The sequence below is a fragment of a genome, unplaced genomic scaffold, assembly GCF_019419815.1.
Source record: "Pyrus x bretschneideri cultivar Hongxiangsu unplaced genomic scaffold, Pyrus_bretschneideri_v1 Contig131, whole genome shotgun sequence".
Taxonomy (NCBI): Eukaryota; Viridiplantae; Streptophyta; class Magnoliopsida; order Rosales; family Rosaceae; genus Pyrus; species Pyrus x bretschneideri.
Window position 1 is genome coordinate 272,218 of NW_025999426.1, and position 26,084 is coordinate 298,301.

Here is a 26,084-nt window from a genome sequence, read left to right on the forward strand (position 1 = left end):
TTGTCGGATAGTACATGAGTTTTGAATTCTAACATACGTTAATGTAGTGTTTCTTGGATCTTTTGGAACATGTTTGGGGCAATGTTGGTTAAAACTGAATTGTAACTATATCAGCAAATCCACGTCAATACATCGCCTGCAATCCTGAGTGCGACGTCACCTTCCCCTGCCTTCCTTGTCTCTCTTCTTCCTCCTCCTCCTCCGGCAATGATTCCGATCTCTGCGCCGATCTCTGCGCATACGCCACCAATTCGCACTCCGTTTAGTTGAATTGAATGGAATTTATCCAGATGGCATTAGAGTAGAAAATCCCGTGTTATTGTATATTAGAAATCAGCAGCAGCTACATTTGGTTGACAATCTGGAAAAAAAAAAAAAAAAAAAAAAAAAAAATCTATTTCTTTTCCCATATTCTATTATTTATGCCTGGGTTTTTTGTTTTAATAGTATTATTTATGCCTGTGTTTGATGAGATTGGAATACTCACGCGTGTATAACTGTTGACTACAAAAATTACAGAACCTACGTGGCGCGCAGGCCGAATAACTAATGAGCTAACTAATGTCCTTCGGTTGAATGCGGGGCGTGCCAACTCGTCGGCCGAGCTCGGCCGAGGAGTAAAATTTGATGCAGTCGCGTTGAGCGCGCTGTTGACTTCTGTATCTTGCGATTGCGACCGAGGAAGGAACGCTCTCGGTCTCTGGATTCTATAGCCTGAAGACAAGGCTACTAATTCTACGGAGTTCACAACTCGTCGAAGCCTGATTCGGCCACTGTGATTATATTCGTAAGAGTATAAGCACGCCGAATTGAGACCAAACTATACGGGCACAGGTACCCGAATGTGATATATGTCTTGATGGTAAACGTAGTTCGGCCGTCGGAATGCCGAACCCTGAAACTTACTTGTGAGTATCCAATCATAAACTCACTCGGCCTCCAATGCGCCGAGCAAGGCAATTCGTAACACCCAACTATGCCGAAGCGGCTTAGTAAGATGACCTCTACCAACAAAGGTTCGAAAACCTTTCTCGGCCGAGACTTAGATAGATAATCGGTCGACCTCGACGCAGTGCTGTTTATCCAAACTGAAGGTGTGTCTTGGTCGGCTGATTCTGCGGCAGCAGTGCTGTTTATCCAAACTGAAGGTGCTCACCGGTTGCTTCCACAGTGCTGTTTATCCAAACTGAAGGTGTGTCGGCGGGAAAAGAAAAGGAAAAATCTCAAGGTGTTTGAGAGAATTTGCGCAGGGCAATTGTATGCTGATTGTGGAGGCCTTTCTATTGCGTAATTTCTTGTATTTATAGCACCTCGTTCCTTGATTCCCATTCTGATTTGGATTGGGAGTCCTTGTCCCATCTCACCTTTAACTCAAACAATCCCAGTCCTATTGGGATTCTGAATTCTCCTACTTTTGAGGTTCTATCCCTTGCCGGTCGAGAATCCTGGTTGCATCAGGATTTCCTCGACCTTTCCTCGTTTATCTGGACTACTTAAGATCGGATCTGGCCGACCCTGCCAGCTGGTCCGAGTCTCATTACTTGGCCCATAGCATGTGTTATTACCCTGGGCCGAGCACGTCTTGCTGCTCGGCCCAATCATAATATTTTGGGCCCAAACATTGCCCCCTCGCTTCTGAGGTCGCCGGCTGTCACTCTTGGTCGGTTCTCGGCCTTGAAGAAGCGAAAACATTTGTTGCTTTTTGGACCTTACTTCATTAATGACCATTATTCCTGCATATTTATGAGACATGATTGCGCCTCCTTCGTTGCCCCCAACGCGTGGCCACGCGTCAATTTTTACGCCGTTCTTAAAAGCTTCAATCATGGGCCTCGAAAACTTGCACAAACTGAATCGCCCTATCTTTATTAATACATTGAACCTGTCTCCGCACGCAATCGTGCGTCCTGGATTTTCGACTCCTCGATTCCATTTTCGCAGGTTCCCAAAAAAAATCCGAAATGATTGCAGACTTTCCCGGTCACATTTCCCCCCAATTTGAACCCACGCCTTTTGAATTCCAGTGTCTTTTGAAATTCAGACGTTTGATCTTTCGTCTGAAAAGCCTATAAATACCCACACTTCACCTAATCATATCTTACACTTTCAGAAATTCCCAAACTTGCACATTTTAATCATTCTTGCTTATTCAAACCAAACCCTCTAGCTTTCCTTTCTGCAATTTTCCAGTTCTTCCAAATTACACTAATGGCTTCCTTCATCGCAAAACTTTCCGAGGAGATCAACAAGTGTAAGGATTTCATCGATCGGAGCGCTATCAAGACGCTGCGATTTGAAGAGGACATGGCCACCACCCACCAGATTCTGGGTCCCCTCTTCAGAGACGCAGTGCCGTCGCCTATCACTGACCTGCTCAAGGAGCAATGCCTAACACCCCTGCTGCAGGGGTTCGATTGGTCGAAGTGGACCCTGGCGCGGCCTCAAGGAGCTTGGCCCTCGACCACTACTGCTTGGGCCGCCTGGGTGGACCGAATGAGGTCATTCTTTGGCGAGGAGTGGAAAACCCTTGGTATCTATGATGCCATCCTGCTCTCGACCATGGAGATTACCATGGACAAGGAGCTGCTTATGGCGGCCTTGACTCTTTGGTGTTCGGCCACCAACACTATGGTCCTTCCATTCGGCCCCCTCGGCCCAACGATCCTCGATATTTCGGCAATCCTTGGGACTTCTCCATCCGGCCTCCCAATCGATGCCGCTCTTTCAGGATGCCCCTCCCTCCTCGACCTGAAGGCGCTTTTCGACGAGCGGGCCGTCGAAACGCTCAGTCGGGGTGGCCGGGAGCCTTCGAAGGAAGAAGTTCACAAGCTCCACAAAAACTTCTTTAATTATAATACTCTCATCCTCCATTTCGCCGGCCGGGGCGAGGAGAGTCTCAGGAAGGGGGAACATGAAGCCTTCCCCTTCTACTGGTACAACAAGTTTATTTGTTGTACCAGATCGAACAAATGTTTGGTCGAGAATATGCCGGTGGCCCAGGCTCTGGCTAGTGGTCACCTTCTGGCGCTCAGCCCGGCTATTCTTGCCAACCTTTTTCGTTGCTTGGCCGAGACGACCATCAACAAGATTGATCCGCACCAGAATGGGCCCCTCTGGGTCTTTCAACTCTGGCTGCAGGTCTACTTCTCCACTCTTCGGCCTGAAGTCCCTACCTTCCAGCGCTCGGCCGCCCTTGGCCCCCAACTGGCATCTCGACCGGCCCCTCCTCACCGGGCCGACGAGGTTCTTAGGCATTTTTTTGGCCTCGACGTCCTTTCGGATGACGAGTTCTTGGTGTGCCGGCACCAGGAATACCCTGCCTCGATCAGGCTCCCGACGGCAGCCTGGGCCGAGATCGAGGACGCGGGCCTCCGACAGTCTTGGGGGTCAATCGTACTGGCTCGCGACCTTCCCCTGGGTTGCGACGCCCGCCGAGCCAGCTGGGAGGTCTACCATCCTCACTTTGTCGCCCGGCAACTCGGCTACCTCCAAGGTTGCCCCGTTCCTCTGCTCGCTTCCCGTTCCCTCTTGAGCCGGGGGCGCCTTTCTGGTTCTTCCGAGAGGGAATGCCGGTCGACGGAGCAAGAATTCCAGGATCGGTGTAAGAAGTTCCGTCTTCGCCCAACCGTTCCGGAATCCTTGGGCACCGATACCTTTGGGGATTGGTGGGATGCGTACATCTGCGACTTCTTCGGCGCCTCAATCGAAGACGTGGTGAGCAAAGTCTTTGGCGACCGGCCGGGACTAGCACCCTCGACCCAACCTAAGGAGTCGGCTCAAGGTATATTACTGAAACTACTTCGCCATTTCAAAACTTGCCCTTGTTTAACAATTACGTTGCTATTTCAGGGGGTCGTGGGTCGAAGAAGGCCGAAGTGGTTGCCGCGGCGGCGAGAGTGAAGAAGGTGGTGCCCAAGAAAACCATCGCCACTGAGCGGACAGCCCCCTCCAAACGCCTCCACCGAGAGGCCGAGCCGGAGGTTGATGTCCTTCGCCCTTCTAAACGCGTCAAAAAATTGGCGAAGAAGGGCGACCGGGAGATCCATGTCGTCCCCAGTGATGCTACTGGGACGCCTGCCTCTGACGGCTCTCCTGTGCCGGCTACCCCGGCATCTCTACTCCCGATCCCTCCAGCCGGCTACCCTGGCGCCACGGCCGATCCAATCGTCGCACCATCTCCAGCTTCGGAGCCGGTCGTGGCGCCTGCAATGGCCAAACCGGCTGCGCCCGTCGATGCACCCTCGACTCCCACGGTCGTTTTGGAGGTAAAACTCTACTTCCACTTGTTTCCTTAGGTTTCGGGTCGTAATGCTAAATGTTCTCTTTTTGTTCAGGATGACGAGAGCGTGAGTAACGAAGTTCCGCTGGAACGCCACCGTCGACCAGTTCACTCTCCTCCCGTCCATCCTCCTCCGGTCGTCGAGGCGACCGCTAGACCACGTCCTTCCGCGGCAGATCGTGGTAAGAGGCCCATGGCCGATCCTGAGGCCACGGCCGAAACGCCGATCCATCCGCAGGACGAAGACCTTCCCATTCCTCCACAGGAAGTCTCTTCGGCCTTTGTAAGTCTCGCTTCTTTTGTATTGATTTTTTCGTGACACATGTTTTATTTGAAAAAGACCATTAAATGTCAGGTGCCCGAACATTCATTTCACCGGCAATTTTATGCGCCGAGGGGTGTTGTCTATATTTCCTGGCCACCGTCGTGGCCATCAAATGTAGATAACCTCCATCGGCCGCGTGAATTGCGTAGCGGTCTAAGGCACTGGGCTCGGCCATTAAGTTCCCTGGGTTCGAGCAATGACCCAGAGGGCATGGCCGAGGTCTCCTCTCGGCAGGTCTAAAACAATCCCCCTTTTCCTTTATGCACTATATGATGACGTTTTACTTTTCTTCACAAAGTTCTCTTACGTGCAGCCGTCGTGGGAAGTGGAGCTCGATGCCCTTCTGCAGAGCACGAATGGTGCGGCCGGTTCTTCTGCTGCTCCGGCCGAATCGGCGGAAGCCACGCCCGCCGAAGTCTTTGTGAAGCTGCACGAAGTCTTGTCTCTGACTGCCTCCCAAGCTCTTCGGTGCAAAGGCCTCGACTCTGTTGGAGAGTGTCTCAACGACCTCGCCAGCGGTGGTCATCTGAGCCCGGAAGGTATCTCTTTCCTTACCGACCTCCTGGAGCGGACTCGGCAACACTTCTATGTCCTCGAGCGAGCCCTTCAAGCCGAGGATGACTTGAAGGCTGCCAAGGTCGCGCAAGAGGCCGGCCGAGCTGAGATGGAGGCAATCAAAGCTAAGAAGGCGACGCTGACTGAGTTTGATCGCCAGATATTTGAACTCCAACGTCAAATCTCTGACCTTCAACGACAGAGGTCAGTTGCCGCTGCCGAGCTCGAGAAGGACTTCGAGGCTAGCAAAGCTCGACTGACGGCCTTCGCTGCCGGTGCACGGCACGTCCAGCAGTTGCAGTGTAACAAGAAAACCAGGCAGGCCGAGATCATTCTGGGCGAAGCGAAGTGGCTGGAGCTAAAAGCTGCCCTTGAGACTTATCTCCCCCCGTCCCCTTAGAAATCTCATTGTATTGTATTTTCTTTTTGTAATGATTCTTTTGATATCAATACAATGGTCGTTTTACTATTAATCCGATGGTCGTCTCGCTACAATGGTCTTATTCTTGCATTTCCCATGTAATTGGATAATACTTCTTTAAAAACTTTCCATTAATCGGCAATTTGTGAACTGAACCCGTCCGATCTTTTAAATGATATGCCCCCTTGCCGAGGACTTTGTGAACGACGAATGGCCCTTCCCAATTCGGCGACCACTTCCCAAATCTTGGATCCTTAATCCCAACAGGCAACACAGTTTGCCAAACCAATTCTCCTTCGCCGAACGTTTTTTGTCTTACCCGCTGGTTATACGCTCGTTCGGCAATTTTCTTTTGTGCTATCAATAAGTTACTCGCGTCGACTCGACTTTCTTCTAAATCTTCTAATTCCTGCCGCATCGCTTGACAATATTCAATACTGAACAAGTCACTCTGCTCGATTACTCGTAACGAACTTATACTTAACTCGACCGGTAACATGGCGTCGTGTCCGTAAGTTAACGCGTAAGGGGTCGTTCCAGTGGCCGAGCGGGGTGAAGTTCGGTATGCCCATAACGCGTCATTTAACTTTAAGTGCCACAACCCAGGTTTTTCTTTTACCATTTTTTCAAGGATGCCGATCAACACTTTATTGCTTGCCTCGGCCTGCCCGTTTGCCTGTGGGTAATACGGCGTAGATTGCTCGAGTCGGATGTTCAACCTTGCTGCGTATTCCTTAAACCTATCGGCCGTGAAGATAGTGCCATTATCAGTTATGATCGTTTCTGGCACGCCGAATCTGGTCACAATATTTTCCTCTACGAAATTGCATACCTCCTTGGCCGTTAATTCGGCGTATGACCTTGCCTCGACCCACTTAGTGAAGTAGTCAGTTGCTACCATAATCCACGCGTGTTTCGCTGCCCCCGATGATGGCGTGATTTTGCCAATCACGTCCATTGCCCAACCTCTGAACGGCCATGGTTTGGTGACCGAATGTAGCAATTCGGCCGGGGCTCTCTGTACGTGTCCATGAATTTGGCATGGTACGCATCTCCGTGCGTATTCGATGCAATCCTTTAATATACTGGGCCAAAAGTAACCGTGTCGTCGGAGCAACCAACGCATCTTTCGTCCAGACTGGTGTGCTCCGCAAATTCCTTCATGTACCTCGGCCATTGCTTGGGCAGCCTCGTCTGGGCCAAGGCACAACAGCAGTAACCCATCCTCGCCCTTGCGATATAATTCATTTTGATACGACACGTAATTCGTGGCGAGGACCTTCGTTCTCCGGTCATGTTTCCCGTTGGGATTATCGAGGTACCGTAACATCGTTTTTCTCCAATCATCTGGTTCTACCTCGACGGCATATATTTCTACGGGGTCTCCCCGTTCTAGTAAGGATGGGAGCGACATTACCCTTGTTCGTATTACGTGTGTGCGCTGGAGGGTTTGCCGATCGATCAAGGCCGGGTACGATTGCAGGCCTGTGGCTGCGATGCGGCCAAGTTTGCCCCCCATGAGTTGTGCTCCAGAGGCGATCTGGGCGAGTTCATCGGCATCGGTGTTGTGGATTCGTGAAATATGTTCAAACGTGATCCGTTCGAAGGACTCGGCCAAGTATGTGGCGACCATGTGATATGGCGCCAAAGTACAACTCATGCAACGAAAAATGCCGTTCAATTGGTTAATCACAAGTTCGGAATCACCGAGGACAAGAACACGGGAGGCCCGTAGATCGTGTAAAACGTGGAGACCGATAATGAGGGCTTCATATTCGGCCTGATTGTTTGTGCAGCTGAAATCCAACTTGAGAGAGAAGTACCATCGGTAGTGGTCGGGCGACTGAATTGCGATGCCGACACCTGCCGAGGTCGAAGTACTGGATCCATCGAAATGCATAGTCCAATGGTTATCGCGTGTGGTGACTAGACCGATGTCGACATCGCCCCCTTCAAAACCATATGGGGAAGGGTGCTGGGCCAAGAAATCGGCGAGAGCCTGCCCCTTGACCGCTTTTTGGGGAACGTACTGCAGGCTAAATTCGGATAAGGCGAGTGTCCATTTCCCGATTCGGCCTTTAACGATAGGCCGAGTGAGCATGTAACGAATTACGTCTGTCTGGGCGATGACCTGCGTAACTGATGGGAGCATGTAATGCCGAAGCTTGGATGTGGCAAAAAACAAAGCTAAGCAAAGTTTTTCGACCGGTGAGTAATTGAGCTCTGGTGCATTCAGATTTCGGCTAAGATAAAAGATAGCTTGCTCACGACCGACGTTGTTGTCTTGCGCAAGGAGACAACCAATGGATTCGGCGGCTGCCGAAATGTATAGTTTGAGGGGTTTGGTGCGACAAGGTGGAACCAGCACGGGTGGGGTCGAAAGGGCCACCTTGATCTGCGTGAATGCACTCTGATGTTCTTCGCGCCAAACAAATTTATCGGTATCCTTAAGTTTGAGGAGAGTAGAGAATGCCTTCATTTTACCGGCCGAATTGGCGATGAAACGGCGGAGGAAGTTGATCTGTCCGAGTAACGACTGCAACTGTTTCTTTGTTGTGGGAGGTGGGGCGCTAATGATGGCGCGGGCTTTATTGGCGTCGACTTCGATGCCGCGATGGTGCACCAAAAACCCTAGGAAATTGCCGGCCGAAACACCGAAAGCACACTTGGCTGGGTTCATCTTGAGACTATTCTTGCGCATGCGAAGGAACGTTTGTCGTAGGTCATCCAGGTGTGTTTGGCGGCGTTTCGACTTTACCACCACATCGTCGATATAAACTTCGACGATGGTCCCAATTAAGTCGTGGAAGATCATATTCATGGCTCGTTGGTATGTGGCGCCGGCATTCTTGAGGCCGAACGGCATGACTACCCATTCGTACGTGCCCAGTGCCCCTGGGCAACGGAAAGCCGTTTTGTGGACGTCGGCTTCGGCGATGAAAATCTGGTTGTATCCCGCATGACCGTCCATAAAAGATAGTAGTTCATGATTAGCTGCGGCATCAATGAGCAAATCTGACATTGGCATTGTATATTCGTCCTTGGGAGTCGCCAGATTCAGGTTACGGAAATCGGTGCAAATGCGGAGGGCACCGTTTTTCTTCAACACTGGGACGATATTGGCCAACCATTCGACGTACCGAGCGGTCCTAATAAATCCGGCCTTGAGAAGCCGAACCAGTTCTTCCTTAATGCCGAGTTGTAACTCGGTCGAGAATCGGCGAGGGGGTTGTCGAAAAGGCTTACAACCGTCTCTGATGCGTAGCTCATGCTCGACCAAGTTTCGATCGAGGCCTGGCATTTCATGGTAACTCCACGCAAAGCAATCTTTAAATTCCTGAAGTAACTTACGGAGTTCGGCCTTCATGGCCGGTGGGAGTAACGCGCTTATAAACAATATGCGAGGATCATCGACCGTGCCTACGTTAACTTCCTCTAATGGGTCCTTGACTTGAGGCCGATGGTCCTCGAGTTCGGCCGGTGCTGCCCGAACCTTCTCGAGAGACAAAACAGGGCCGTCATCTGCTTCGGCCAAAAATTCAATTAAATTAATGCCAGAATGCGGTTGCTTGGTAATGGCGTACCAATGGGCCAGCAGACGTTCCATCGTTGATGAAACCGCGGCCTGACGCTGTTCTTGTTTGGTGTACTCAATCATCGGCATTGGGGACTAAATCTGCCAAGCCAAGGCGCGCCGAATCCTGTTGGACAGTCTCGGCGCCGACCTCAATCACTTTCTGCACTGAAATTCGCGTCGGCCGCCCATCCTCGTTAAGACCTTGGAGGGTGATGTAGCCGACGTGATCATCATAATAGCGAGCCTGAATCATGTTGGTCTCAAATGGTTGATTATCGGCTGGATGGATGGTAACCGATTTGCCATCCCAGAAGATGAGAACTTGGTACAGTGATGAAGGAATGCAACTGGTTTGGTGGATCCAGTCTCGACCAAGTAATGCGTTATAATCGGTCTTGGAATCAATTATGAAGAATGCCGTCATGTGTTGGCGACCGGCAATGCTAACCTCCAATGGTAACACTCCTTTGGTCTGAGACTTGTCACCAATGAAGCTGCTCATAGTGATCCCTGACGGAATGAGTTCATTATCAGAACGGCGCAAGGCCTTCATGACAGATATTGGCATAATGTTGACTGTGGCCCCACAGTCGACAAACACTTTGGAAATAGGGAATCCTTCGATGTGAGCCGTGATGTACAACGGCTTCAGGTGTTGGAGATTAACCGAAGGGGAGCGAGGAAATAGCTCGGCCAATGCCGCCTTAAGGTTGTCCGTGCTTCGGGTTTCTCGGTCGTCATCGTTTGCGATGAAATCGACTTGTGTTGCCTCCTCGGCGACAACATCCCCATCCAAGAAATTTGACTGGGGTGTACTTGGTTGGAATTCGGCTGGTAACACATGGACCATACTAATCTCCATTTGTTCGAGGACCGAAGGACCCATGGGATCGTGGTCGTCGTCTTCTGCCGAACTAGTCACAGTGTCAGCCGGCGGAACATCCTCGATCAAGCTTTCAAGTGCCTCGGTAAGAGCCGGTACCCGAGACGTGGGAACCAAGTCGAATGTGGTGTGGCTATTTTCCTCGACCATGTTGACTGTCGAAGATTTATGTTGGTCCTTTGTTATACGGGCTCGTTCTTCATAGGCAATGCGGGCGTTCCTAGTGTCGAGATATGTATCCAACCTTGCTATTCGTTTTTCTTCGTCGGCCGTGAGGCCGAAGAGTGATACCGCCGAGAAAACTTCGAAGTGATGGCGCAAATGCTGAAGGTCATCGAGCGAGAAAGGTAATTCGGCGGTGTCGATATCTGTATAAGGATCAACATCAAAACCAAGTACCCGAGCTTCCCGTATATGCTGGAACCTTGCCTTTATTGCTGGGTCGGAGGTTTTCTGAATGATTTGCTCGGCATCAGGGCAAGTGAGAGCTAGGTCGAGGGCTTCCTGACACTCCTGGGTAGTCCGTACAAGTCATTGGCGGAGTATTTCTTATGAAACTCTCGCATGTATTCCAAGGATTCACCGAGGAACTGGGGGATGCAAGTTGCGCCGTACTTTGATAAACGGTTCGCGCGGTGGTGATGGGGAAATCTTCCTTTTGGCCTCTTGCGTGAAGTGTTCTAGCCGAGCTCTAGTTTCCCCAGGCCGAAGCAGGATTTTGATACGTTTCTCAGCATCCTCAATGGTGGTTTCAAAACCGGCAGCGGCTACTTGCTTCCCTTCGGCCAATTCGGTCATGATAGTCGGGGTTGGCCGTTCACTGATGCTTTCCGCGGCCTTCTTTGGTTGCCACTGGTTGGCAGTGCTGGCCTGCGCTTCTCGTCGCCGAGCCATGCAATCAATCCGTTGACGGCGACGTTTTTGGGATTTAGACAGTGCTGTATATAAACCAGTCGGGGAGTTGTAACTGTACCAGCGTTGATCCGATGTTCGGGGTGGTTTGAAGGTTTTGCGATCGGCTGACGAGCTGGAACTGTTAGTATTGTGCGAGTAGTAATCCTCATTATAGAAAGGCGCGTCGAAATCAAGACGCCGCCTGACTGAGGCCTGGTCTTTCGGCCGTACTTGTAAGCCGAGTCGATCGAACACTTGACGTCGCGGACCAACTTCCTTTGGTGCTGTGGTAAGGGCCGTGGGTGTTGTTGAAAATGTCTTCTTCCCAGGTTCAATCGGTGTTTTACAATGGTCACATAAAACCTTTGACTCATGAGTTTCGTCGGAACTCGACCCCGTCATAGGCTCATCGGCGAGGGGCCTCGATTGTTCCGTGGGTGGTGCATTCGAAAATATATCAAGCTTTAGCCTTGTTCGACCATTCTGTTTACGGATATGCTGCACCGGAACGTATTCGGCCTTCCCTTTGTTTTTAGGAAGATGAGCATCCACCATACCAATTGTTGTTGAAGGGAAGGGATTGACGTCGACCGCCATCTGCTTTTCCGGAAATTTCAATTTTCCTTTCTCGATCCAACTTTGGATTGTATCCCGGAACACGACACAATTATTTGTTGCATGCTTATTAGAATTATGGTACTTGCAGTATATCTTTCCTTTCAATTCATCGGCCTTAGGGATAATATGTCCCGGCCGAAGCTTGATGATCTTTGCCGCCAATAATTGATCGAAAATTGCATCGGCCTTGGTGATGTCGAAAGTGTATACTTTTGAAGATTTACTTATGTCCTCGGCGGCCGAATGGGCTTTGGTGTCTTTGCCGTGTATTTGAGCCAGAGCCTTGCAGACGTATGGTTTATCTATTACTATCTCGGCCGCATCCACACTGACGTACTGAGGGTCCCCGCTTTCGGCCGATGCATAGCTGACCGTGGGGTTTTTATACAACGTTCCCCGGGATGGTGATTTTGAGACCTTCTCTTCTCGGAGCAGGTAATCATACTGTTCGACATGTTGAGCAAGTTCGTACATATCGCGAATGTTTGCCCCCAGGAACTTCTTTTTGTACTCCACGTCTAATCCGTTGAGAGCAATCCTGACGAATTCCACTTCGGGGAGTGGTACTCGGCACCAATTCCTGGCCGACTTGAACCTTGTTAAGTACTCCATTGGAGATTCGTCGGATGCTTGAGCCATCCTGGCCAAGGATGATACTGACATCTCCATCCCTGGCCGATAGAATTGTTCATGGAATTTTTCGACCAATTCCTCCCAACTCTGCACAGAATTGGGTGGAAGATTAATGTACCAGGCGAAAGCGGAGCCTGTCAATGAAAAATTAAACAGACGTAGTTTGTAGAAGTCGCTATTAACATCTCCACACTGCGCCGTGAACCGAGCCACATGTTCTAATGAAGACAAAGACGATTCCCCAGCGAAGAGGCTGAAATCAGGGATCTTAAATCCCCGTGGGTATTCAAACCTTTCTACGTAAGCCGGGTATGGATGAATGAATTTTGGAAACTTCGGTCCTTTCTTCAAGGCCGAATCAATCATTCTCTGGACTTCGGTCATGTTCACGGAGGCGGCTTCTTCTCCCTGGCTCGGTCCCTCGGATCTGTTTCCTGGTCCCCTTCTTTCTAAGGTAACCGGTTGCGGCCGAGTGGACCCTCTCTCGGCTGGTACGGGAACATTCGTTGAGAGCTGCCGGGGTTGGCCAACCGGGCCATCTTCGAAGGCTTTACTAACCAATAACTCGAGCATTCTGGTCTGCGTATCATTGTTACTTCGTATTGCTTCTAGCAAATCATTCATCCTTTGACCAATCGAGTGTTCGACCTGACGATACTGTTCATCAAGTCGTCTTCGAAGAAACGACCTAGTTGGTGGATCAGAGCCTTCTCCACCATCGTCGTCGCAGTCTTCCACTATCCCCTCCACAAATACGGGCGTCGTTTGATTCGGGATCGCCGCGTTGTGAGGTTGCCCACCGAGACAGATCTCATTCTCTCGGCGGGTCACACTTGTAGCCTCGGGTGGCAAAGCAATGACCGGATTTTTTGCTGGTTGCGAATCCTGCCCGAGGCCTTGCACTGGTAAGTCAGCTGTTGACTTTCCCATGTTCATTTTCTTCTTGGTAGACCGTGTCTCTACGGTCATGAACTCCGAAGGTTTAGCACAATGGTCCCACTGGGCGTGCCAAAATGTTGACTACAAAAATTACAGAACCTACGTGGCGCGCAGGCCGAATAACTAATGAGCTAACTAATGTCCTTCGGTTGAATGCGGGGCGTGCCAACTCGTCGGCCGAGCTCGGCCGAGGAGTAAAATTTGATGCAGTCGCGTTGAGCGCGCTGTTGACTTCTGTATCTTGCGATTGCGACCGAGGAAGGAACGCTCTCGGTCTCTGGATTCTATAGCCTGAAGACAAGGCTACTAATTCTACGGAGTTCACAACTCGTCGAAGCCTGATTCGGCCACTGTGATTATATTCGTAAGAGTATAAGCACGCCGAATTGAGACCAAACTATACGGGCACAGGTACCCGAATGTGATATATGTCTTGATGGTAAACGTAGTTCGGCCGTCGGAATGCCGAACCCTGAAACTTACTTGTGAGTATCCAATCATAAACTCACTCGGCCTCCAATGCGCCGAGCAAGGCAATTCGTAACACCCAACTATGCCGAAGCGGCTTAGTAAGATGACCTCTACCAACAAAGGTTCGAAAACCTTTCTCGGCCGAGACTTAGATAGATAATCGGTCGACCTCGACGCAGTGCTGTTTATCCAAACTGAAGGTGTGTCTTGGTCGGCTGATTCTGCGGCAGCAGTGCTGTTTATCCAAACTGAAGGTGCTCACCGGTTGCTTCCACAGTGCTGTTTATCCAAACTGAAGGTGTGTCGGCGGGAAAAGAAAAGGAAAAATCTCAAGGTGTTTGAGAGAATTTGCGCAGGGCAATTGTATGCTGATTGTGGAGGCCTTTCTATTGCGTAATTTCTTGTATTTATAGCACCTCGTTCCTTGATTCCCATTCTGATTTGGATTGGGAGTCCTTGTCCCATCTCACCTTTAACTCAAACAATCCCAGTCCTATTGGGATTCTGAATTCTCCTACTTTTGAGGTTCTATCCCTTGCCGGTCGAGAATCCTGGTTGCATCAGGATTTCCTCGACCTTTCCTCGTTTATCTGGACTACTTAAGATCGGATCTGGCCGACCCTGCCAGCTGGTCCGAGTCTCATTACTTGGCCCATAGCATGTGTTATTACCCTGGGCCGAGCACGTCTTGCTGCTCGGCCCAATCATAATATTTTGGGCCCAAACAATAACTTGCACTAAAATTTCAAAAGTTTTTTTTGGTTTGAGAGAGCTTTTGACAAAATCTGTTTACCTAATTTCCCATAAACTTTTACCTCACCATCACTTTGCCTCATTAAATTTTTATATTAATTAGTTGATATTTATTGGTTAAAATTATTTGATAACTTAATATGACCATTGTCTGTACTTATTTACAAATTAGTTTTATGATCAAAACCGTTCATTTTAGGTCATTATCATAGATTATTTTCATTGAGAAGGAATATGCACATGCATGTTATTTCTCATAAGAATGAATTAGGAAATATGTTTTCCTCTGCAATCCCAATCAGTTTAGGGTTTAGAAAATAAGTTAGTTTCCCTATTCTAAAACGATAGAGGAATCCTATACTTGTAGGCATGTAACTATCGTTCATGTACTATAAATAGATCGTCGGGAGCTATTTATTAACACAACCAACAAAGAGAATACAAGAGTAGCCAAGAGTAATAGAGAGATCCAGAGTCGGAAGTCTTCGTTTGGTCAGGCAGCTTAAGCTTCAGCCATGAGTAGACTTGTGAGTGACACTCTCCGCGAAGGTATTTCCATCATCAAGAATGCGTCCATGGCAAAGGAACGTAACTCCACCGAGACTATTGAACTTCAGGTTGGGCTGAAAAATTATGATCCTCAAAGAGAAACGCTTCAGTGGTTCTGTTAGGTTGCCGCAGATCCCTCATCCAAAGATGAAGGTCTGCATGCTTGGAGATGCTCAGCATGTCGAGGAGGCTGAAAAAAATGGGTTGGACTATATGGACGTTGAAGGGCTGAAGAAGCTAAACAAGAACAAGAAGTTGGTTAAGAAGTTGGCAAAGAAATACCATGCCTTTTTGGCTTCAGAAGCCGTTATGAAGCAGATTCCCCGTCTTTTGGGTCCCGGTCTCAACAAGGCAGGAAAATTTCCAACCCTTGTTAGTCACTAAGAATCCGTCGAGTCAAAGGTTTCCGAGACAAAAGCAACGATCAAGTTCCAACTGAAGAAGGTTGTTTGCATGGGAGTTTCTGTAGGGAATGTAAGCTTGGAAGAGAAGCAGATATTCCAGAACGTGCAATTGAGCGTTAACTTTCTTGTATCGCTGTTCAAGAAAAATTGGCAAAATGTAAGGTGCTTGAACCTCGGGACTAGTATGGGCAACCCATATCGCATCTATTAACTACAAACTCGTTTGAATGTTCTTTTGAAATGACTGAAAGTGTTTTTGGTGAATTTTTTTTTAGAATCAATCATTAGTGAAGATGCAAGTAAATCATGAAAAAATACTTTTAAGTGCTTTTGAAACTCAAAAATATTTTCTCTAAAAACATTTTTAGTTATTTTAAAAGTATATCCAAACGGACCATACTTTCGCTTATTCTCAGAGTTTTGTAGGGACATGAGAGGTTATTAAAGAAATATACTTAATAGGATGTATGTTATCTGAATGATGTAGTTTTGATATTGGTTCGTTTTTACTTTGTTTAATAGTTATCGTTATGTAACATTTGATTCAATATATAAATTTTTTAAGTAACTTATCTATAATTGTGTTACAAAGTTTTGGTTTTCTCATATGTATCTCTGTACCTTTATACTTATATTTTTGTTGTATATTTAGTGTAGAATATAACTGATAAGCATATCCAAATCTTTTAGACCATCTTTAATGGTTGGGTTAAAAGTCAAATATTTTAGTCTAGAAAATTTAGCTTTTAATCCAAAAACAGTTTTTTTGCTTCAACCATTCTAACCTAAAATTTTAGTCCAGGATTATTAAAAAATGAACTTAGGCTATTTTTTTTGTTAAATTAATTTTTTTTTAAATAAATATGTAAACTATCGTAAATTAATTTTATGAACATTTTAATAAAAAAAAATTTAAATTTCGATAAATATTGGGTGGAGTCCACTCCGATTTCTGAGCTAAATTTTGGGGGAAATTTGGCCTTGGTTTAGCATTTAGCATTTAGCCCAAATTTTTCCCTTGGGTTGGAGTGGGTTTGGGGGAAAATTTGGAGGGTAATTTCACTTTTAGCCCACCATTGGAGTTGCTCTTAGGAATAACATTATGTTTGAGTGAAGAAATTTAAGATTACTAAGAAATTTAAAAATGACGAAAATTGAAATGACAAGATTTTATTTTCTAAAATTTGTAAATTTTCTTGTTTGGTTAACCTAAAAGAATAATGGAATTGAATACGGAATTTGTTATTTTTAAACTCTCAATCATAGAAATTGAGAAATGATACCTATTTACATGGAATTTGAACTTGGGATTTGGAGGTCTCAAATTCCAAGTTTTTTTTTCCACGCTGAAATTCTAAATTTCTATATTTATGAATTTAAACAAGAAAATTGATGCGTGTCAATTTATACATTCTGACTTTTACCAAAATTTCATGTTTATTTTCCTGATAAGTTTTTTGAAAAAACAAAACACGAAAAAGAAGTAAACAGTGGACAACCAAGTTCCAACCATTTACGAATAAAGAAGACGAGTTAGCGAGTTAGGTGGCGTGGCGTGTGAACGAAGAGAGAGATGTTGAAGACTCTGGTGACGCCTTGGCAGGGGCAGACCTTCCTACTCTCCCGCTTTAATGGCCATAATAACCTTCACTCCCCTCTCATCTTACAATTTCGCCCCTCCTCCACCTTCTTCTCCTCCCCAACCACTCTTCCTCGTCGTTTATCAATGGCCGCCGCCGCCGCTGAGTCACCTACTCAGGTACCCTTATGTTTCTCATGATTCCAGCAAAAACAAATGAACCCCAATTTTATAATTTTATTTTCTGATTGGTTTTGTGATTGTTTTTTTTTTTTCATATATATATATGTATATTTGTATCTAATTTTGCAATGAATAAATGATTTAGAAATTAAGTGAGAAAACAATTGATGTAAAGTTGTAAACTTTAAGCCTTAATTTTAATTGTTCTTGTTGAATCAGAGTGTTTCAGCTGGTGATGATGCCAATGTTTTTCAGTTGATTCAATCTCATCAGGTAAAGTTTAATACTTGGTAATATTTGATGTAAAGTTGAACGCTTGTACTGCATCACATGTCCATATTCAAAGGTTCTACATAAATAATGTACTATTGCTATTAGACTATAAGTGTAGGAAATTGAATGTGGGAATGTAGGATTTAGCTCCGTTGAATTTTGGTTGTTACAGGAAAAGGCTGCTCGGCTTCCCCCAGTTGAGGAAATCCGAACTCTACTTGATCGTAGTGTTCGTGGAACACTCTCCACTTTTTCTCAGGTTTCTATATCAGTGTTCTTCGTTCTTTTCCTAAATGAATTTGTGTTTCATTGTTATTTGATTCTAGATTAGTGCATGACCTTCATGCACTGTGTAAGCAGTAGACTGGTCAATTAGTATTCTTGGTCTAGATTGGAGATTATGAGAATGAACTACCAGATAGCAATCCTATTTAGATTAGATGTCTCCCAGTCTATGATTAAGGGTAGGCCTACTAATCATCCATCAGAAAGGCATATTATTTCATGGATTTGGATGCACTATATGTAAATCTCTCTTTCTTTAACCAGTAATTACACGAAAGTAATATTATCTCACATATATGTCAGTTCGTCTCACTAGTGATTAAGCTTTTGGAAGTTTTTGCACGGTGTAGTCTTTGTAGTGGTTCTCATAATAACATAAGGTTTGATTCCCAACAAGTTAATGATGTTGAAGTTCTGTTGAAATTATTTTTATTTTTGAATAAAATTAATTTTAGGACACACTGGTGGTCGGTGATGAAAAGTGTGCAAAAAATATGTAATTGCGCTACAGAATCATGATGCTGGACCAAAGTACATGGTTGGGGAATAGATAGTACTTTTCTTTTAACAGTCATTGAGTGTTATCATTTTATGACCTCGAGTATATTCCTATTAACCACTCTGGTTGATTGATGTTTATGGTATTTATTACTTCAACGTCCCTGTTGTTCTTGTATCATTTTCTTTGGTTTTCTTTAATGTGCAGAAGCATGAGGGTTATCCATCAGGATCAATGGTTGACTTTGCATGTGATGCAGATGGATCTCCAATATTAGCAGTTAGCAGCTTGGCAGTTCATACTAAGGTTTGTTGTATTTAACTTTGAAGTTATTGTTGCACTGGGGTGAATAACAATTATTGTAAACCTCAAAATAACATTTCTCTGATACCACTTGTTGAGTTTTAGAAGTACAAACTCAGTTTCAAAGGAGAAATCACACCACACAGCAATACACAATTGCACTTATAGATAGGCAGTAGAAATTATGATCATGCGTTTTATGTGGTTCAGCAAGTTCTCCCTACAGCGGTACATCCATTAGGGATCTTTCTTCTTCATAAGGAATATAATGAATGCAAGATAGTTTGAGTTAAATCAACACAACCCAAATGCAAAGTTAAACTCTGATACACTCACTATTTCAATGCCCCAGAAAACGCGCTTTCTCCGAAGAGATTTTTGCTCTTACACAATGCTCACTCAAGCTAAAATTGGAACTAAGCTGCAATATGTTATCTAGATGCATAGGCAGCATCCTTTCTTCACTTGAAATGATGCTAACCTTCTTTCATAAGGAAGGAAGACTGCAGAAGTATTATGTGTTAAACTTCCAATCTGTTCCATCTGATTTTCTCTAGAAACATGTACCCCTTCAAAGCATGGAAACCAGCCTAGTAAAATAAGCTGCTACTTTATCACTATATGGATCTCCCTGCATGTTAATCTCACTGATATCAACAATGTCATATCATATCATATCATGCTTCTATTTTTTTGTTGATTCAATAGGACCTTTCCCTTAATCCCAAGTGCTCATTGCTTGTGGCTAGAGACCCTGAAGATAGGACTGATTTGGTGGTCACGCTGCATGGTGATGCTATTCCTGTAAGTAATGGCTGCTTTTCTAATTTTGGATAGTGTTTGAAGTGCTCTCTCTCTCACTCTCTCCCTCTCCCTCTCCCTCTCCCTCTCTGTCTGGTTGCAAACAAGTGAAAATGGTTGTTCTTTTGTGAACAATTATTTAGGTCTCCGAGAAGGATCAAGCAGCCATACGCACTGCATATTTGGCTAAGCATCCCAATGCATTCTGGGTAACATTCTTGTTCCGAAGCATAATTAATGTATATGGATGATATGTTGCACCAAATTTTATAGTCAGTATTAAATAATCACGGACAATCTGAAGGTTGACTTTGGCGACTTCCAATTCATGCGCATTGAACCAAAAGTTGTGCGATACGTGTCAGGGGTTGCAACAGCATTATTAGGATCAGGAGGTACTTTAATTTTTTCTAATGTTTGTAGTTCACTCTTTTTTGGTGTCTTGTCACTCTTGGAAAAGATAATTTCGTACTCTGTAGATGACTTTTGAAACGGATATACCAAGGCTTTGTTCTTTTTCTGTTTTTAGCACCTCTTATTGATATTTTATTTACAAAATATTTGTTACCTTTATTTCATATTTTTCTGTTTTCTTAACATTTGCTACTTTTACTTTCAGAGTTCAGAAGTGAGGAGTATAAAGCTGCAAAAGTTGATCCAATTGCTCAGTTTTCAAAGCCTGTTGCAGTACTAACTCCTTAACTAGTATACATGCTGTATGGTTCATCTTAATATGAATTGTTCGTCTTTTCTAATAGAATCTTAAAACTATTGCATCCCAGTCTCACATGAACAGGGATCATGCTGATGATACAAAAGCCATTGTGCAACATTCAACGTCAATTCCGGTAATTTCAACTGTTATAAACTAATATTATTAGGTGGAAAGGTGTTTCTATTCTTCTTCATCTTTTCCTTCTCAATATAGGGGATGTCAACTTTGCTCACATTAGTTGAAACTAAACCAATGAATATGGTGTCAATAGTGTGCCAATACATGTTGTGTATGCCAGGCTGACACTTCGGAAGGATTTTGCATGAATTGCCCAGATCCATATATGAATTTTGGAATAATACAAGATATGAACATATAGATAGATGGGTGGGGAAAGTTTAGTTTGATGCAAGGTGATTTTGTTTTTCGGCAGGTGGACTCTGCTTACATTTTGGACTTGGATAGCCTGGGTTTCAATGTTAAGGTAACTACCAATCTTTAACGTTTCATTGCTAATAGCCATCCTTTATATTTTTTATAAAGCATTTGTCTCTATGCTGCAAATGAGGTTTTGTGCTAGAAATACTACACATCACCAATACAATTTCTTCCATTTTGACATGATATTTTTCGGACTTTATTATTCTCATTTTAGGCTGGCTATCAGGGCGATAATTTCAAGCTCCGCATACCTTTTCCTAGACGTGCAGAGAATCGAAAGTGAGACCTCTCATTTATATGAATATTCCTCTTTTTGTGGAAGTCAAGATTTATCTTTGATTTATTTGTGCTTCAGCTATTCCAGATTCTACAGGGTTTTTATGTTAATGTAGTACTGCATAGATCATGGTATAATTGTCCGTCACAGTGGTCAGAGGATATGGTTATTCGTTTTTTCTGGTTGAAATGTTCGTACTGCATGCTTTGAGTTGGTTTAAATATTTTCTAAGAATTTGGATTTTATTTCTCTCTTTTTAGGGATGTGAAGACTTTAATAGTGGAGATGCTTCAGGCTGCAAAGCCTTAAGTTAGTTAATCTCGCAGTATATAAGAAGGTGCGTGTATCTAAATTTCGAATGATGCAATTGCCCATAGAGTCGTCTTCTTTTGAGATGTTCCTATCCTGTTTTACTTTGTAGGATGTTTCAGCACCTCGGAACTTCCATCACAGAGAGGGAAAAATTTGAACTTGGAAGAGGTGAACTGAGATATTTGTTGCAGAAGTTTGCTTGTTTCTATGCCCGGAAAGAAAGTCTACATAATAGTAAGAATCATGGTTGCGGCATCCACATAAACTGCTTCCAAACTTGTAATCGTGTAGTGTGAAAAGCGATGTTGCGTAGTGCATACGTAGAATACAGACTGTAAAATCTTCCGCCATGTCCTTGTGTGTTTGACAGATTGTGTATAGAATAAATTATTATCGACCTCAATGAGAATTGAATATACAAGAAGTTCGGGTCTAAGTGCTTTTATGGATAATGTCCAGATGGATCATGCAATATTGCAATTTAAGAATACGCTTGGAACCAGCAACCCCACTGTGTTTTTCGGTTGACGGATGCCTAGCTTCTGCGGGGCACTCTCTTCCGTATTCGAAGTTGCTTTGGGTGTTGGTTGCTCAAGGGTTTTTGCCTTGGGTTCATTAGGTTTTCCGAGTCATTATTTTGATAGATACCAAATCTGCCATTCGAGTAGCATCGCGTTTCAACTTAGAAACCCAGGGCTTTGTCCTGTATCCACCTAGTGTGTCGCATTGCAGGGGTAGTCCCCCCATATTTAGGACTCGAGAAATTCTAGGGTAAGGATTCCGGTGCCACAAATACATTCCGAGGACCCCCTGCATTCAATTCGCGACACAGAAGCCCCTTCCCGAAAAATCTCTCCGTATTTACACAATACATTTGACCATATACTATTTGTGACCATAAAAATAATCCACAGCTGATAGTATAAATCACCATCCAAGAATCTGACCAACGAAAAAAGAATTGATTGATGCATCGCTCACAGTAGTATACAACACATAATTTAGTAATTTACGATAACCCCTTTTACTCTTAACAAAAGCCTAACCACTCCACATACATTTCACATTCATCTTCTAAACAAAACAAAGAAAACAGTCTTCTGCTTCAACAACCCATCACTCCGACTCGGTTTCCAGGCTCCCCATAGCCTTCAATCCTCTTGATCTCTGGATCATTCAAACATCAACCAAATATCAGAATACGAATACGAATACCCCACAAAAATAAAGAAAAATGAGGCAGCAAATTATGAGATAATTCCAGTTCAACTACCTTCTTAGTACTTTTCTTCTCCCTAACTTCATATCTCTCTTGGCACATATCAGTCAGCCATGCACCGGGACTCACCAACTACAAACCAACCAAAATCGGTATCAGAAGCTAAAATTGAACCAGCATAGCCACACAAGGAAAATAAAATCCACTTTCATATCTATGAATTAGCAGAGAAACTGACAAGAGGACTTACAAGTAAGCTTCTTTGGATGAGTTTGGCCCTTTTCTTCGGTCTTTGGGGAAGTTTACAACCCTTCATGGCCAAAAAGTCCTCTTCTTTCTCTTTGCTCGACAAAGTGATGTACAGCTTTGGCCAAACAAGCCCCCGGTCCTCAACATTGTTTCCGTCCATCATAACCTTCCCATTCCCATTCCCATGCCCATTCCCATTCCCATTACAACTCTCATCCACACCCACAGATCCTCTTCTGGTGTAGTACCTTTCCTCCTTCTCCGGTGAAGATGACTTTCGGTTCTCACCTGCGCTACACCGGAGCAGAGCCCCGTCAGAATTCCTGTAGCCAAACCAAACAGACCCACAAACTAAATTTAGTAAATTAGAAATAAAAAATAAAAAATAAAAAAAAATAAAAAAACAGGTTGCCAACTACAAGTTTCATTACAAAACACTTCAAAAGCTCAATTAGAGAACCAAAAAACCCTGAACTGCTCGACAACGGCTCCACTTGTCGTGTTCCGATTGATTCTTAATTGCAAAACTCCTTATATATTAAATCCAATAAAATTGAAACCTTTTAAACTGATCTTTTCTCTCTGTCCAAAAAATATATTTTTTCTGTTAGAGAAATGATTTGCGTGCACCCATTTTCTCCTTCTACACACCAGGTGTACACTCATGTCGCCTGATTCTCATTTCATCTGTTCAATCCAAAGGCAGGGGTGTGCAAGGAGAAAACGGGTGTGCAGAAATCACTTCCCTTCTGTTATCAATTCCGTTTCTCCGGAAAATAACTCACTTCCCTTCGATTCGTCGGAGAAAAGGTTGAGGAATTATATTAATACAGTAATACTTGGGATCCAAATAATACCACAAAAGAAAATCCATGTAAAAACGAGCACATAACAAAAGAAAATGGGCTCATATCTCTGCTTATTTCTTTTCCTTTAGTTTCTCGTAAAACCACACAGGAGGTAGGCGTGAGCCAGAGAAATCATGTGAAATTTTCTGACCTGGTGAGGCGATTGGATTGAAAACCAGAGTTGTCTTTTCCGGAAGTGGAGACCGCAAAGCGATGAATCCGAGACGATGTGATTGTCCTGCACATGCCACCATTGAATTTGAATCTCTCGGCTGAGATTTCCGAGCCCTTGACTCTCACACATCTGAGCCGCTTTCTGTTCCCCCACTGCAGGAAAAACTCTGGTTCTGAAGCTCTCTGATTATTCCTCTCTTCCTCCGTCTCCATACCTGCAAAAATAAATTCAGAAATTAAATATATAAAAATAAAAATAAAAACTTGCATCTTCCCAAATGAAACCCAGAAGTGAAAAATCAAAATTGTAACAGTTGAAGGAAGCTTACGATGAGATGTTTCCATGTAAATTACAGAACTTTGAGGATTTTCCAGCAAATTTCACCAAGACGATGAAAGCCCAGATGGAGATGGAGATGGAGATTCTTCTTCTGTAAATCTCGCTTCTCCGCCTCCTCCGTCTTTGCTGTTGTTCTGGTGTTGCTCTCTGTTTTTCTCCTCTCAAGTTTTTGTGAATTATTTCTTCTTGTTCTTCTTGTTCTTCCTTTCCTGTCTGTTGTTTCTCTGTCCTCCTCTTTCTCTCTCTTGCATTTCTCGTTTTATCCTTTGCCTCGGCCGGACAATCAAAACAACTGAAGATTACTTCAACCGTTAGATTCAACATCAACGGTTCGATGCATAAGGATTTTGGGTCCCTGATTTTGGAGCCCAAAATGAAATTGGATTTGCACATTTGCTTATGGGTTTAGCATGAGAGTCGAGTCGAACCCAACTGAAAATGCACCGATGTCCCCGTCCGCCCTTCAAGGGAGTAGATGGCCACTCTGGTGACAATGAGTGGGCTTTTACTAATTGCTCGACCTTCTCCTAGTCACAATTCATCTTCAAATAATATTTCTGCACTCTTTTTATTTTTCTACACGCTAATGTTTACAACAGGCCATTGATTTTTGTTTGCTTTATTTGACCCTGAAAACTGAAGGTTTTAGGTTCGAAATCCGTTGTTGGTTTGAAAGTCAGATTTGTAGTCAGAAAGAGGTTGAAATACCTCTGTGAGTCTTCCCGACCTTCGAAAATAGTGGATAACCGTAGCTTGTCACCAGATGTCCCTCTTTAAAAATAAAAAAAAATTGTTAGAAACATAAGTATGCATGGAGATAAGAATAGTGTGTCAAAATTATTTTCCTTATCGAACTCTATAAATTCAGTTCGTGACCTAAGAGTTTGTTACTTGAAAAGTAGTATGATGTGAATTAGTTTTTGACCATTTTTTCAACATTAAGAGTAGTTCCAGCGTAGTCCATTGTCCTTAGGGCAATCCACTATACTATCCATCTAGTGAACAGTAACTGACCTTAATAAACAGTAATCGCCTTTTGCATCTCCACCCCTGCACTCAATAGCCCTGGCAATTGGTAATAAAATATTAATATTTTTTTATTTACAAAATAATTTTATTTGTAATTTCGGATAAGATTTTTAATCGTTCTCGTTACGCCACATGTCATTATCCAAAAAGACAATAGCAATAAAATATTAGTATTTTTTTTATTTATAAATTAATTCAAAATAATTTTATTCGTGATTTCGAATTTTTAATCGTTCTTGTTGCGCCACGTGTCATTATCTGAAAAGATAATTATTGGTGATGGATTTCCGATAAGATTTTTAATCGTTCGTTGCGCCACGTGTCATTATCCGAAAAGACAATTATTGGTGATGGATTTCCGATAAGATTTTGAACCAATCACGTCGCGCCATATGTCACAATCTGTTTACAATCTTTGAGGATAGATTTCCACTAGATTTTTAACGAATGACAGCATGCCACGTGGCATTATCTACAACCTAATCCTTTCTGAATCCTCCATATAATCCACCATCCATCCTCATAAATCTCATACCAATTTTCTCAAGATCTCTATCATTATTCATAGTTTCTACTTCCTTATTCACCTAAATCTCAATCATTATTCATAGTTTTTGCTTCCTTCATTACAATGTATTTTTCTTCCTCAAGGATGATGTGGAAAATCGATCAGCAAGAGGAAGAATTGTTTAACCAATCAGAAGGAATGTTCAAATGCCAGGCGACCCAAAATGAGAGGGAAGAGGATGAGGAGCGTAGACGGATAGACAACGAATCAAGAATGGCAAGAGCTTCACATTCCCGTCGAGTCATCCAAGCTGTGGCTCAGATCTGCAGGCCTAGCCGTGCTGTAAACATTGATAGAAGCAGGCAACGACGAGGTCAGGATTTCTTGGATGATTATTTTGTCTGTAACAGTGCATTCCTTGATATGTACTTTAGACGTCGTTTTAGAATGGAACGTCATTTGTTCAACAAAATCATGGGCGCTGTTTGCAACCATGATTCTTACTTTGTGCAAAAGCCGGAGGCTTTTGGTGCTATGAGTCTACTGTCTGAGCAAAAAATTACTGCTGCATTGCGTATGCTTGCATATAGGTTCGTGAATGGATAATCATCACCTAACCAATTTATGGTGATAGGATGATATTCTCTTGTCGTGCTAGGACCATCTCATCTTGCTCTCGCTCCTCTTGATCTCGCTTCTCTTGCACGCCTCCTTTGCACCACGTCCGCTTTCTCCGACTTCCAAAAAT

At 44.3% G+C, this 26,084-nt stretch overlaps 3 protein-coding genes and 1 pseudogene across 3 annotated transcripts; 3 read left to right on the plus strand and 1 right to left on the minus strand.

The window, feature by feature from the left end:
• Positions 1–4,143: 4,143 nt before the first annotated feature.
• On the plus strand, positions 4,144–4,666 carry LOC125475079. The gene is made up of 2 exons (XM_048579400.1): positions 4,144–4,265; positions 4,335–4,666. The coding sequence occupies exons 1-2, from the start codon at positions 4,209–4,211 to the stop codon at positions 4,596–4,598; spliced, it is 321 nt and encodes a 106-aa protein (XP_048435357.1). The 5' UTR covers positions 4,144–4,208; the 3' UTR covers positions 4,599–4,666.
• A 10,197-nt stretch (positions 4,667–14,863) lies between these two features.
• LOC103944406 lies at positions 14,864–15,512 on the plus strand (annotated as a pseudogene).
• A 1,342-nt stretch (positions 15,513–16,854) lies between these two features.
• Positions 16,855–21,405, plus strand: LOC103944405. Its single transcript, XM_009354857.3, has 13 exons — positions 16,855–17,060; positions 17,283–17,336; positions 17,509–17,595; positions 18,328–18,426; positions 19,132–19,227; positions 19,368–19,433; positions 19,529–19,619; positions 19,844–19,911; positions 20,007–20,072; positions 20,373–20,423; positions 20,595–20,659; positions 20,918–20,994; positions 21,079–21,405. The coding sequence occupies exons 1-12, from the start codon at positions 16,875–16,877 to the stop codon at positions 20,964–20,966; spliced, it is 978 nt and encodes a 325-aa protein (XP_009353132.2). The 5' UTR covers positions 16,855–16,874; the 3' UTR covers positions 20,967–20,994; positions 21,079–21,405.
• A 507-nt stretch (positions 21,406–21,912) lies between these two features.
• Positions 21,913–24,046, minus strand: LOC103944404. Its single transcript, XM_009354856.3, has 5 exons — positions 23,789–24,046; positions 23,437–23,674; positions 22,439–22,760; positions 22,243–22,320; positions 21,913–22,136 (listed from the first exon to the last, which is right to left on the minus strand). Exons 1-5 carry the CDS (start codon positions 23,802–23,804, stop codon positions 22,086–22,088), a joined length of 705 nt encoding a protein of 234 aa, XP_009353131.1. The 5' UTR covers positions 23,805–24,046; the 3' UTR covers positions 21,913–22,085.
• Positions 24,047–26,084: the final 2,038 nt, after the last annotated feature.